The 13482-nt window shown below is 26.8% G+C and overlaps 1 protein-coding gene across 1 annotated transcript; it reads left to right on the top strand.

Moving 5' to 3' along the window:
- The first annotated feature begins 1735 nt into the window (after window positions 1-1735).
- On the top strand, window positions 1736-13384 carry Polr3A (RNA polymerase III subunit A). The gene is made up of 27 exons (XM_089228136.1): window positions 1736-2059; window positions 2949-3093; window positions 3241-3390; window positions 3482-3734; window positions 3818-4058; window positions 4137-4314; window positions 4388-4525; window positions 4586-4783; window positions 5484-5608; window positions 5665-5776; window positions 5860-6057; window positions 6122-6257; window positions 6338-6587; window positions 6664-6863; window positions 6936-7049; window positions 7125-7282; window positions 7359-7467; window positions 8037-8205; window positions 8276-8430; window positions 8501-8618; window positions 8826-8955; window positions 9035-9153; window positions 9245-9398; window positions 9464-9648; window positions 11844-12012; window positions 12110-12243; window positions 12532-13384. The coding sequence occupies exons 1-27, from the start codon at window positions 2016-2018 to the stop codon at window positions 12617-12619; spliced, it is 4170 nt and encodes a 1389-aa protein (XP_089084262.1). The 5' UTR covers window positions 1736-2015; the 3' UTR covers window positions 12620-13384.
- Window positions 13385-13482: the final 98 nt, after the last annotated feature.

Raw genomic sequence — 13482 nt, 5'->3', positions numbered from 1 at the left:
AAAACTGTTTCAGAATGTTCTTTTTCACAGTATGGGAAATTAATTATTTTAGTATTCTGGTATCATTTGTTTGTTCATATTGTGCACAGTGTACTGAAATGATTAATATATTATTTAAAAATTACTAACTTTATGTACTGTATTATATTTGATAGTAATGTACATTTTTTATTTTTATCTAACAATGTGTCAATTTTATACTAAAAAGAAAATACACTAGAATTGTTATTTTTTAAACTACTGTGATCTGTTTTTACTTTAGTGTAGATCAGTGTTACTTGCACTAAATATTGTTAACAATCAAATTTGGGTTACAATGATATCTACTTTTAAGTCTTTAATGATAAACAGCATTGATAAAAGCACTATAAAAATAGTTTTGACAATTTTATATTAATTTAACTTTTACCAGGCAGTTGTCGGAACATTTTTTTTTTTTTGCCATTTCAAAAGTTTCAGAATAAATAAACAAATTTAAATGTGTTGGAAGGAAATTAGTAATAATTTATAACTTATAAATAGGGCTTGGATTTTAGTATTCAAAAAAGTGTTTGTGATCTAAAAACTAAAAAAAATTCCTAGGAATTTACCACAGTTTTCTTCAGAAATTTATTTAAAACCCAGATTACCATATGTGTTGTTTTAGAATAATATTTCATGTAATATGAAATTATATTCAATTGCAATAGGGCATTTATTTGATTTTCAGTCACCAACGTCAAATGGGAACCAAACAAAAATATTCGTTTCTCGTGAGCTCCTCTTTAAAATGCAATATTGGGAGAATTGGTTTCTCGTTGTTCAATGTAAGCACATTCTCGGACGTAAGCATTAGTCATGTGCCCATGTACCAATTCTCAGATTCACGAGTACTCCTTCCACTAACTTTTGAAAAGAATTTTCTTGGCTGTAGATCGTTAACAGACGGGCACACTCTCACTCTTTCAAAACCGCCCCCCAGTACTATGGATGGAGCCATGGCCTGATATTTGAAGCACATATTATAAGCGACAAGTCTCTCCTTGAGATTCATTATCTGCGCATGCGAGAGTTTACTCGTAGCATATTTATTCTAATGTTTTTAAGAGGACGTTTCACCCGCATGTGTTGTCTCCGTCTTACAAGTGCGTAACATTGCAAAAACTGTTTTGCGCGGGAAAGAACCGAGAAAGATACAATTATAACTAAGAAACGAAATTTTCACCACATAAAAAGGAGATTTTTTTCTGTGCAATATCGTTTTTATTTTTTCGATATCACTTATACAAAAAAAATTCTTATTGTTTTATAATACATTAATTTTGCGTTTTTTAAGCACGAATAACTTTTTTTGTAGTTCTGATATCGAAAAAATAAAAACGATATTGCACAGACAAAATTCTCCTTTTTATGTGATGAAAATTTTATTTCTTAGTTATAACTGTATCATTCTCGGTTCTTTCCCGCGCGAAACAGTTTTTGCAATGTTACGCACTTGTAAGACGGAGACAACACATGCGGGTGAAACGTCCTCTTAAGTCTCCCTGTGAATTTATGAGTGATAACTTAATAAATATGCGACAAGTAGATTCGCGCATGCGCAGATAACGAATCTCAAGGAGAGACTCGTCGCTAATATGTGCTTCAAATTGTTTACACAGGCATCTCGCCTCCATCCATGGTATATGATCTAAGGTGGCAACCATGGGTACTATCACTACTATCTTGAGTTTTATTAGTTTTAATTCGTGGTCCCTTTACAACTTACACTCTCTATCCCTACTTTCTATACGGCAATGCCGGCTTGCACATGTTAAATTGAACTTTAAATATATTAACTATCGAACACGAGCAAACGTCGTAAGTCGTGAACTCGCGCAACATTGAACAGTGAGTTTGAGACGTTGGACTAGAATTTGACAGCATATAAATTATAATGTCTGTGGATTAGGTTACAGAGGGGAATCAAAATTCTAAAATCAATCTACCCAGTTGAACATTCAGGAATAAAAATTCATAAATGGTAGGCAACAGACATGGTTAAGGAACAATACAGGGACACGGATGGATCGCGTATTATGTGAGTAATTTAAAACTGTGGTTGTTTTAACAGTATGCCAAAACTACCAGGTTGTTACATCTTTATCAGTGTTGGGTAGTAACGTATCGAAAGTAATGCGTTACTGTAACGGTGTTACTTTACTTGTAACGCGTTACGTAATTTCATTAGAATTATTTCTAAGTAACGAAAATGTAATGGAAATTACTTTTGATAAGTAATTTCTATTGAATAACGCGTTACAGTTTCGAATTATTAAGTACCTTTTGCAAATTGAAAAAAAAAATATGTCTATAATGCAGATATTATTATGTTTACCAATCTAGTATAGTAATATACTATGTTTATTTATTAAAGCTCTTTATACAACTGATCTCACAATTTTGAATTCAATGACATTATTAGTAAAAAATATTGTTATTAAATACAACACAGCTTTACCATCCAGTGCTTCTGTAGAGCGATTATTTAGTGTTTCAGGGGATATTTGTCCTATAAAAAGGTCACATATGATTGACAAACATTTTGAAGATACACTATTGTGTAAAGTTAATTTAAAACATAAATAAATATAAAATAATAATATTGTATTATATTGATTATAGTATATTGATTTCTTTTTCAAATTATATCTATTTATATAGGTAATGTATTTCTAGTAACATTATTGCCAGGCACAATGATAATATTGTTAAAATATATTTAAAAATATTTTTTTTTTTTTTGTAACGAGAAAGGAATGAGTTACTTTTCAATTTGAAAAGTAAAGTAATTTCATTACAATTTTATTAGAGTAACGAATAAAGTAACTTTATTACATTTCTCTCTAAGTAACGGGTAAAGTAACTTCATTACTTTTTAAAAGTAATTTACCCAACACTGATCTTTATCAATTAATTCTGTGTTTTAGATCAAAGATCAGCTTTACCGTAGACAATCCTCAAGACATCCAGAGGAAGTCACATTTGTGCATAAATACTAGAAATCTATATGCCATAAATAATAACAATGCGTCACGTACACCACATCCGTATGGAGTGCTCGATCACAAATTAGTGAGTTTTAGTAAACTATTTAGCCATTGTTTTAAGTATTAATTAATAATAATTGTTTATTTATTGTTTCCCTATTGGTCCTATGATCTCTAATAAATAATCATAATTTGTCCCTTATAAGAAGTCTTTAATTTTTTCTGTGTACAGGGAGTTAACCAAAAGGATGCGACATGTATGACTTGCAACAAGGGATTGAACGACTGTCCAGGGCATTTGGGCTTCATAGACCTGCAATTGCCAGTCTTCCATGTTGGATTCTTCAGCTCAGTTATAACAATATTACAAACAATTTGTAAAGTAAGCCAATCCATCAATATTTTTCTTCTCTTTACTTCATATAGTTAGGTTTTTTTACAATTCTACCACTTATTGCAAATATTTATTTCAGAATCCTTTTTGTGCTAAAGTGTTATTAAATGAAGAAGATCGAATGTTTTTTTATACAAAGTTGAGAAACAAGAATTTAACATACACAATGCGTAAAAAAGTGTTTAAAGAAGTCCATGCTAAGGCGAAAAAGGTGCAGATATGTCCGTTTTGTAGTGAAATTGTGGGTCAAGTGAAAAAAAATGGTATATTGAAAATATCATATGATCGTTACAGGTATAAAAAACCTGGCACAGAAGCTGAAAGTAAATTATGTTAGTATTATTATTTATTATCAATGCAAAATGCCAATAATTGTAATTTTCCTAATGAGAATTGTGCAAATTAAATCAATTAGGTGCTTTGAATGATGTGGTTAAGTATAATAAAGAAGTTGAATCTATGAGAAATTATCTATTTAATGAGAACCTTAATCCTCAAGAAGTACTACGTCTATTATTATCCATACCTTATGAAGACATTATATTGTTGGGTATGAATCCTGAGGTATCAAATCCTGGATGGTTGTTAATGACAAGAATGTTAGTACCTCCAAATTGTATTCGTCCATCTGCTGTTTCTGATATACGATCAGGAACGTAAGTACAATATTATTTTAATGAAACTGTGAAACATGATAATTATGTTCAAAATTGTTAATGTTATTTTATATTTAGAAATGAAGATGACTTAACATTAAAATTATCGGAAGTTTTATTTATTAATGATGTAATTGTTAAACATAAACAGTCTGGAGCTAAACCCCAGTTATTGCACGAGGACTGGGAATACTTGCAGTTACATTGTGCCCTATATATTAATAGTGACTTGTCTGGTGTTTCACGTACAATGATGGTAAGTTTTAACTAATATAAAATATTGTAGTTTAATTATTCATTCAATATCTAATGTATTATTATTTATTCAGCCAAAAAAAATTGCTAGAGGTTGTGTTCAGCGTTTGAAAGGAAAACATGGACGTTTTCGTGGTAATTTATCTGGTAAAAGAGTAGACTTTACAGCACGGTCTGTCATTTCACCAGATCCGAATCTTCGAATAGAAGAAGTAAAAATTTAAAATTAACTATTTTACAATAAAAAATTTAGATCCTTATTGATCTTTTAGGTTGGTGTTCCAGTTCGAATGGCCAAAATTTTAACATATCCTCAAAAAGTATGTCCAGCCAACATTGAATTAATGCGTAAACTAGTGATGAATGGACCTGAAATTCATCCAGGTGCTAATTTTGTTGAACTTCAAGGTTCGAAGTTGAAAAAGTACTTGAGATTTGGAAATAGACCAGCTATAGCAAAAGATTTAAAAGTCAGTGTTTTTTTTTTTTATAAAATTTCTCTATATTTTATTAAATTTTTAATAAAATGCTTACAATCTTATAGTAGCAAACATGTTGATAGTAGCTAACTAGCTAAGTATCAGCATAAAAACCTATCCTTTTATTTTTAGTTATACATATATAATATAATATAATGTAAGAACCAGTGTTTGGAAAGAACGTCGTTCTTAAATGCATGTTCATAGTTAATAATCAATACAGGAATGTTACTCCATTTTTTTCGAATAGAACCTGAACGATGTTAATACGTTTAATAAACTTGAATGATTTTTAAGATGCTCAATTTATCTACTATTTAATGTATGTATATAATTTAGATACTTAAGAAAATATATATGATCTGAAGTCTAAACTGTGTTATTATTTTTGGATTGTCCTATATATTTATGGGTTTTTATATAAACTATTCATAAACTAAAAATTAGATGAACAACCTAATGAACATGTTAATTTTTTAAAAGAATGTGAAGGTGAACTACTTCATTTTTATGGTGAACATTCCGAACACTGAAAAGAATATAACTACTTTAAGTTAATACTTAACTTAATTTTCATTTTAACTAAAATTTAACTTAATAATTAAAAGATACTAGAACATTAACTGACAATTTTTAAATAGACTCACGTAGGATAAACTTTAAATTAATTATGAATTAACATTTCATGTAGATTGGAGATATTGTTGAAAGACATTTATCTGACGGTGATATTGTGTTATTCAACCGACAGCCTAGTCTTCATAGATTAAGTATAATGTGTCACCGTGCAAAGGTTTTAGAACATAATACATTAAGGTTTGTTTAAACTATTTACTTATTTTATGTACTGGACTGTAAATATACAATTTTAGGTTTAACGAATGTGTATGTACTCCATATAACGCCGATTTTGATGGTGATGAGATGAATTTACATTTGCCACAAACCGAAGAAGCTAGAGCTGAAGCTGCTTTGTTGATGATTGTTAGTATTGAATCAATATATTGGTTATATTTTATTTATGTTATTTTTCAAACAAAAATTAATTAATTTTAATTTTGCTATAGAACAAATCAAATCTTGTCACACCAAGAAATGGAGACATTCTCATTGCTGCTACTCAAGACTTCATTACTGGAGCATATTTATTAACACATAAGAATACATTTTTTAACCAGAGAGATTCTAGTAGACTAATTGGTTGGTTAATGTCTGGGGATGATATTAATATTGATTTAACGCTTCCGCATCCAGCCATTCTAAAGGTTTATTACAATTATCATTCATAATTTAACAAAATGTAATATTTTTAAACTGTGTATTGTTTAGCCTCACAAACTCTGGACTGGAAAGCAAATATTAAGTATAATTATGAGACCAAGTAAAAAATGTCAGGTGAAGGCTAATTTGCGATGTAAAGGAAAATCATATACTCGTGATGAAGAATTTTGCTTTAAAGATTCATGCAAGTCAAATGATTAAAAATATTGAAAATAAGTTTGTTTCATATTTTTCAATATATTAATATATATTTTGTTTAAATAGATGTTTACATAAGGAATTCTGAATTGTTGGCTGGTACTATGGACAAGGCAACATTAGGTTCAGGTAGTAAATCAAACATATTTTATGTTTTGTTGGCTGATTGGGGTTCTGATGTCTGCTGCAAAGTTATGTGGCGTTTAACACGTCTTACGTCATACTTTTTAATGTTACGAGGATTTTCAATTGGCATTGGAGATGTTACTCCTAGTGATGATTTGCTTCAATCTAAAAATGAATTGGTTATAAATGGGTTAGGAATTAAATATTAAATTTTTTTTTCTATTTTCTGAACCATTAAATTAATATTTATTAATTTCATCAAATAGAAATGCGTTATGTGAGGAAAATATCCGTTTGAGAAATGCAAAAGAATTAAAATGTCAACCTGGTTGCAATATGGATGAAACTTTGGAAGCAAATATTTTAAAGCAACTATCTGGCATTCGAGATTCTGTTGGTAAAGCTTGTTTATTAGAGCTTCATTTTACCAATGGTCCATTAATCATGGCACTATCGGGTTCTAAAGGTAAAAATTGATTGTATATTTTTATATTAAAATTTAAAATAAAATAACTGTTTTCTATTTATTGTTATTTAGGATCCAATATTAATATATCTCAGATGATTGCATGTGTGGGCCAACAAGCCTTGAGTGGACATCGTGTTCCAGATGGATTTGAATCTAGGTCATTACCACATTTTAAACGATTTTGTAAGTGTGGTTCTTCCTATTTAACCTTGAATTGTATTGAATATCAAAAAAAAATATTTTTATAACTATTTTCAGCGAAAACTCCAGAAGCCAAAGGCTTTGTTGAAAACAGTTTTTATTCAGGCCTAACACCAACAGAATTTTTTTTTCACACAATGGGTGGCCGTGAAGGTCTTGTGGACACTGCTGTAAAAACAGCTGAAACCGGATACATGCAACGTCGGCTTGTCAAGGTTTAATTGATATATTTTATTTTACTTATGTTTAAATAAGTAATCAGTACATTTTATAAATATTGTTGATTATTAGTCTTTAGAAGATTTGTGTGTCCATTATGACAACACTGTACGTAATGCTTTTGGAGATGTCATACAATTTGAATTTGGAGGTGATAGCTTGGATCCTACTTACACAGAAGGTATAAAGTTGAATTAAAAAAGTTTTACAATTTTTTTTTTATCCTATTAATACTCTTTCATTAGCGATTATTTAAATCTATAAATTTAAAGATAATTGCTATAGAACCACTTCTATCTTTTTTTTTATCCACTTAATTCACAGTAAAAAAAACCTTGACTGTGCTTCATATATTTTTTTCCCTGTAATTTAGTCTTCAACAATCATCTAATTTTACTTTAAATAACTAAGTTCTCATTTTTATTTTTTACAGTAAACAAGAATTTGTTTTATTATTCCTAACTAATTTTAGTTTTTATCTTAATTAGTACTTTTGTCCTTTAGGATAAACTATTATGACATAAAAATGATCAAATCTTTATCTCTATGTATTAAATTGTTTTTTATATTTGTATTAAAAAGTCAGATAATTTAAATGATAATAAGGAAAAAAAACTTAGAATTAATCAAGACATATTGAAAAAATAAGATATCAAATTAATTTATCTGAATAATATTTTAATTTTTGTAGAATTTACTGATTAACTATTAAATAATTGACTTTATTTTTTAAAAATTATTAATTTTTAGGTGATGGTGTCCCAGTTGATTTCAAACGTGTTTATTTCAATGTAACTGCTAATTACCCATGTCTCGATGAATGTACATTAGATTCTGAAGAAATATTGAAGATAACTGATGATGTGTTATTATCTGAGGATTTTCAAAATGTAAACACTATCTTCACAGATGAATTAAGGTAATATAAAAATTATGAGATAATTACTAAACATATTATGTATCCCATAATTAATTTATATTTTCAACAGAAATTTTGGAAAAAATTTATCAAACAATATGGCAGAAGTAAGAAAAAAATGGTTAAATTTAGAGATTTCAAAAATCCAACGAATAACTTCTACACAGCTAATAAAATTTTATGTGACTTGCCTTACGAAGTATATGGCTGCTGTAATTGAACCAGGTACAATTGTAACAATAAATAATACCTGAAATTGAATTATGAACAGTCTAAATCAATTTCATTTATATAGGAACTCCTGTAGGTGCTATAGCAGCTCAAAGTATTGGTGAACCTGGTACACAAATGACATTAAAAACATTTCATTTTGCTGGGGTTGCTTCAATGAATATTACTCAAGGTGTTCCTAGGTAAAAAATAAATTAAAATTGAGTGCTTGTATGCATCAAACAATTACTAATAATTATTCATTCAGTTTTTACTATTCACTTACTATTTGAATAATAATGTACTTTCTGGTTTATTTACTTTTTTATTTGACTTTTTTTTAAATATTTACTTTGATTAGGTTTTAATATATTATGTTTTAATCTATAAATGATATGTTATTTTTTTAGAATCAAAGAAATAATCAATTCAAGTAAAAATATAAGTACTCCTATTATCACAGCATACTTAGAAAATGATAAAGACAAAGAATTTGCAAGGATCGTCAAGGCTCGTATTGAACAAACAACACTTACTGAAGTAAAATAAAATATTAGTGAATATGTTATAAAATATCAGGTAATAATTAATATATTGTACAATTTTGTAACTTTTTTAGGTTTGTAGTTTTATTGATGTAGTACTTGATAGCACTGAATGCTATCTATTGATACACATAGATATGAACCGTATTAAATTATTACAATTAGAAGTAACAATTGAGTCAATAAGAGATAGGTAAGATATATATAGCTTATTAAAAATGTATGAATTATTAATAGTTAGTTACATATCTATTTTTATTATGTGTTTTAATTAAATTTTGAAGTATACTTTCAACTCCTCGAATTGGTATTAAAGCAAATCAAGTAAACATCGATAATGAATCATGTGTTAGTATATCGTTGCCATCAAAAGGCACTCAATCATTAAACAATTGGATAAATATATATTCACAAAATTTACAAAAAGTTGTTATTAAGGTATCTATTATTTAAAAAAAATGTTTATGCTTAATGTTATGATTCAATGTTATTTTAAAATTAAGGGTATAAGTGCAGTATCACGCGCTGTTATTCATGAAGAAGATGATAATGGTGAGATTCGTTATAAATTACTTGTTGAAGGTGATAATTTACGAGAAGTAATGGCAACGCCTGGAGTAATAGGGAAACGATGTACCAGCAATAATACATTTCAAGTATGGAATGCACTTGGCATAGAAGCATCTAGGTAAAATTTAATATGATGATTTTTTTTAATGTACCATACTACAATAATTGAGAAAATCTAATCAGTGTTCTCTGAATTGACACTTTTAACTAGGGTTATGAGTGTGATATGTTCACTTTGAAATATTTCAAACTTGAAACTTTCAGCCTTCTTGATATATTTCAATGAAATATTTTTTTTTTTTTATCTATTTTAGAAAAGATATAAAATATACAATCTGTAATAAATATATACTATAGGTAATTTCGATGATTTTAGATTTTTACAAAGCTTGATGTCATGATAGAAGAGGGTGTCCAGTGACACTAATTCAAACTTGATATGACTGTGGATATTTAGTTTAGTGATGATTTTTTTTTTTTTACTAACTAATGTTAATTGTCTGTCTTTAAGTATTAAGTAGGTCACATGGCCATTTTCGTTTGAGGCGGCGGATTGGGTTATCTGTGAGTGAGAGAGAGCAGATGGTTAGGATAATTAATAGTAATATTATGATATTTCTTGTAGTGGTTTGACACTATTTTGGAGATAGTTAGAATTTTTAGGTCATTATGAAGAGTGTGATTGCTGAAATACCAGGGAGAATTAGTTAAGAGTCAGAGATTGATAGATTGAAAAGCTTGGTGAAATATTTAAAAATAAAATATTTAATTACATTTTTTGTTTTTTGTATGTTAGACAAAATCACTAGATGATCAAACTGAGGTCATAGCTGATTTGTAATTATTAGTTCATAATAATGTTTTTCTTTGATGTTTATAAATTATAATCAAAATTAATAATACTAATATAATATATTATTATATTCATAATATATTAATATTCATAATATATTAATATTCAAATATGATATTATATTAGCCCTATATGCTGTAAATTATAAATTATAATAATGCTTTTACACTAAGGATTTAATAAGTATAAAATTTTTATTTTATTTGAATTCAAATAGGAATACTACATAAGGTTTTAACTCATAGATTATTTTAATAGGGACTCTATTTATAACTTTATCTAATTAGTAATCATAAAATATTAGATAAACATGAATTAAGAAATTGTAATTGAATGTAATTCATGTGTTTTAAAACTTTTTTAAATATGTTTCTATGAATTTTATGTAATTAGTTTAATGCAATAGGTATGTAAAAAATATTTCAATGACATTTTTACTTTAGATTTAAATTAAAATTATTTCTTATTATTTTTCATAAAAATAAATTTCATGAAATGTTAGAACCCTACTTTTAACAATTTTAACCTTCAATAACATTGACTATGTAAATTTGTTAACACTTATTTATAGTCAGGAACTTCTTGCATTTCCAAGTTTTTTGTATTGTTCATAAATAATTCTAGGTAAGCTATACATTTGTTTTATGAAATGGTGAAATTAAATATAAAGTTTGAATTTGCATATTTTGTCATATTTTTTCTTATATACATATACCTAAAATTATTGTGGAAAATCAAATTTGGATATCATTCAAAAATACCTCTGCGAATAAATTATCTTTTCAAGCATTCCAATCATTTTTAGTGCAACAAGTTCCAATTTATAGTTATAAGTATCAACAACTTTTTTACTATTATAATATACTCATTATTGAAGTAAAATTTGGAGCTCTAGAGAATTATAAAAATATACTAGTATAGTGGGTCTCAAACTTTTTATTCGCGTACCACTAAAGTATATTATTTATCAATCACATACTACTAATGATTAAAAATAAAACTATACTAACTTTACATTGTTAAATATATTTATTTATGAATACAAATGGATAAGTGTTATATGTTAATTGTATATGAAACAAATAACAAATTTTCAATGAGATTGCTATGCTTAGAATTTAATATTTATTTTTCATTTTTCACTCTACCACCATATAGTCTATCATGTACTACTATTTGTATGTATAGCACAGTTTGAGAATCTTTACTCTATTTCATTTAAAAATAAAGCAGGCTATGGATGAAAACTGGTCTCAGTTCACTCGTGCTTTTGTAACAAACTGAGAAATTCAAATACCATAATTTGTTAGTAATTTAATCATATTTGAATAAAATATAATTAAGTTTTGGGCTGTATTTTGTTTTATAAGTTTGTGGTAAAGAATTTCTTTAAAATAATCATTTATTAAATTAAACTTTTATTTCAATATTTTATCTTATTTGTTAATTATTAATTACAGGGCAACAATAATATCAGAAATTGATAGTGTAATGGGTAATCACGGAATTTCTATCGACCCTAGACATCCCATGCTGATTGCTGATTTGATGACTAGTCGTGGTGAATTATTGGGTATAACACGTTTTGGTTTATCAAAAATGAAAGAATCTGTGCTAAATCTTGCTTCGGTATGATAAATATTTTATTTAAAATGTTCTCTGTATTATATAGTTTTATTAAATGTTTATTTAATATAAATAATGGTTACTTTGACAATCATTTTAGTTCGAAAAAACTTCTGATCATTTATTTGATGCTGCATATTATGGACAGACGGATACAATAAATGGTGTATCTGAGAGTATCATTATGGGTATACCGATCAACTTGGGTACAGGATTCTTCAAATTGATTTATAAATATCCTTTTTATACATTCTTATATGTAATTTATTCAATCAATCAATTATTCATTATTATTTTTTTTATGAAGTGAAACCTTCCTGCTGCATATGCCTTAGAGGGGTTTAAAATATATTTTCAATTAAGAGGTCAGTTTTTTTTACGGATATTAACTATGCCAAGAAATTTTTGTATTTATCAATGACTAAAATTATTATGTTATAAGCTATAACTGATTATAAATGATAAATATTTTAAGTATATAACAAATTTGTTGAAAATTATTCCTTAATGTTTAATGTTTAAGACCAAAAACAAAGCTACAGATTTTCCAAAGCAAACATTTGTATTTGATGATCCAGATCTTCACGAAAAAGGCTGTTATTGGCAATAATTCAATGAACACATAATATACTTGTCATCGTCTATAAATTATTTGTTAAATTGTTGTGTTCAATCTGTGATATTAATTAGTTTTTAATGTATTTTTGTCTAGTATGTATTTAAAAATGTATTGTTATTCTTGTAATAATTAAATAGTGAATAACATAACAATTTGTTGATAAATTCATTAAAACTTATTTTATTCCTAAAATATAAAAATTACAATTCACAATAATTTATTATTATTGTTAAGTATAAAATTGTCTTATGAAAAATAAATAAATGCATCTGACAATTCCATTAAAATTCTGTATATATAAAAATATTGTCTATTTTATTACTAAAAATGCTTTTACACTAATTAATAATTTATTTACATCCAATCACTATAATTAAAATGTAGAAATTTGATTTATGTTAGTGTTTATTAACTAACTATATGTGTATTTATTTTTGATAATATAGTAGGTATTGCAATGTTTAATTTGTTTAAGTTTAGTATCAATTAACATAAATTAATTATGAACTTAAAGCATATATAACCTATTTTTGTAAACAATTGTAATTTTTTCTAATTAGTAGTGTTTACTTTTTACACTGTACTATTATGCCAACAATTATTTGAATGTAATAACTTATGCTGATAAACAGGGTACTAGTAATAAGTGACTGACTGTTAATGTTACAAACTATTTATATTTTCAAAACAATTACAATTGTATTTAAAAATGTTGTTTTCCAATAATATTTAATAATATGTTTTTTTGTCTTTAAATATCTAAGTGATCATTTCTTATGAATCTTAAAATTAACCATGAATTGTGATCTTAAATTTTTCAATTATTGAAGATTTTTAATCAAGCTAGTGACTTA

The sequence above is a fragment of the Diuraphis noxia genome, unplaced genomic scaffold (genome assembly GCF_037042655.1).
Source record: "Diuraphis noxia isolate RWA-SAM2 unplaced genomic scaffold, SU_Dnox_SAM2 contig0005, whole genome shotgun sequence".
NCBI lineage: Eukaryota > Metazoa > Arthropoda > Insecta > Hemiptera > Aphididae > Diuraphis > Diuraphis noxia.
The sequence above is the reverse complement of the archived record's forward strand: the minus strand, read 5'-3'. Positions and strand labels throughout refer to the sequence as shown.

Excerpts from the sequence above, each read along its gene's own strand:
- Polr3A (XM_089228136.1), top strand. The coding sequence starts at position 2,016 with ATGGTTAAGGAACAATACAGGGACACGGATGGATCGCGTATTAT. Across the intron at positions 2,060-2,948 it reads ACGGATGGATCGCGTATTAT|ATCAAAGATCAGCTTTACCG; the intron begins GTGAGTAATTTA and ends TCTGTGTTTTAG. Across the intron at positions 9,399-9,463 it reads TACAAAAAGTTGTTATTAAG|GGTATAAGTGCAGTATCACG; the intron begins GTATCTATTATT and ends TTTAAAATTAAG.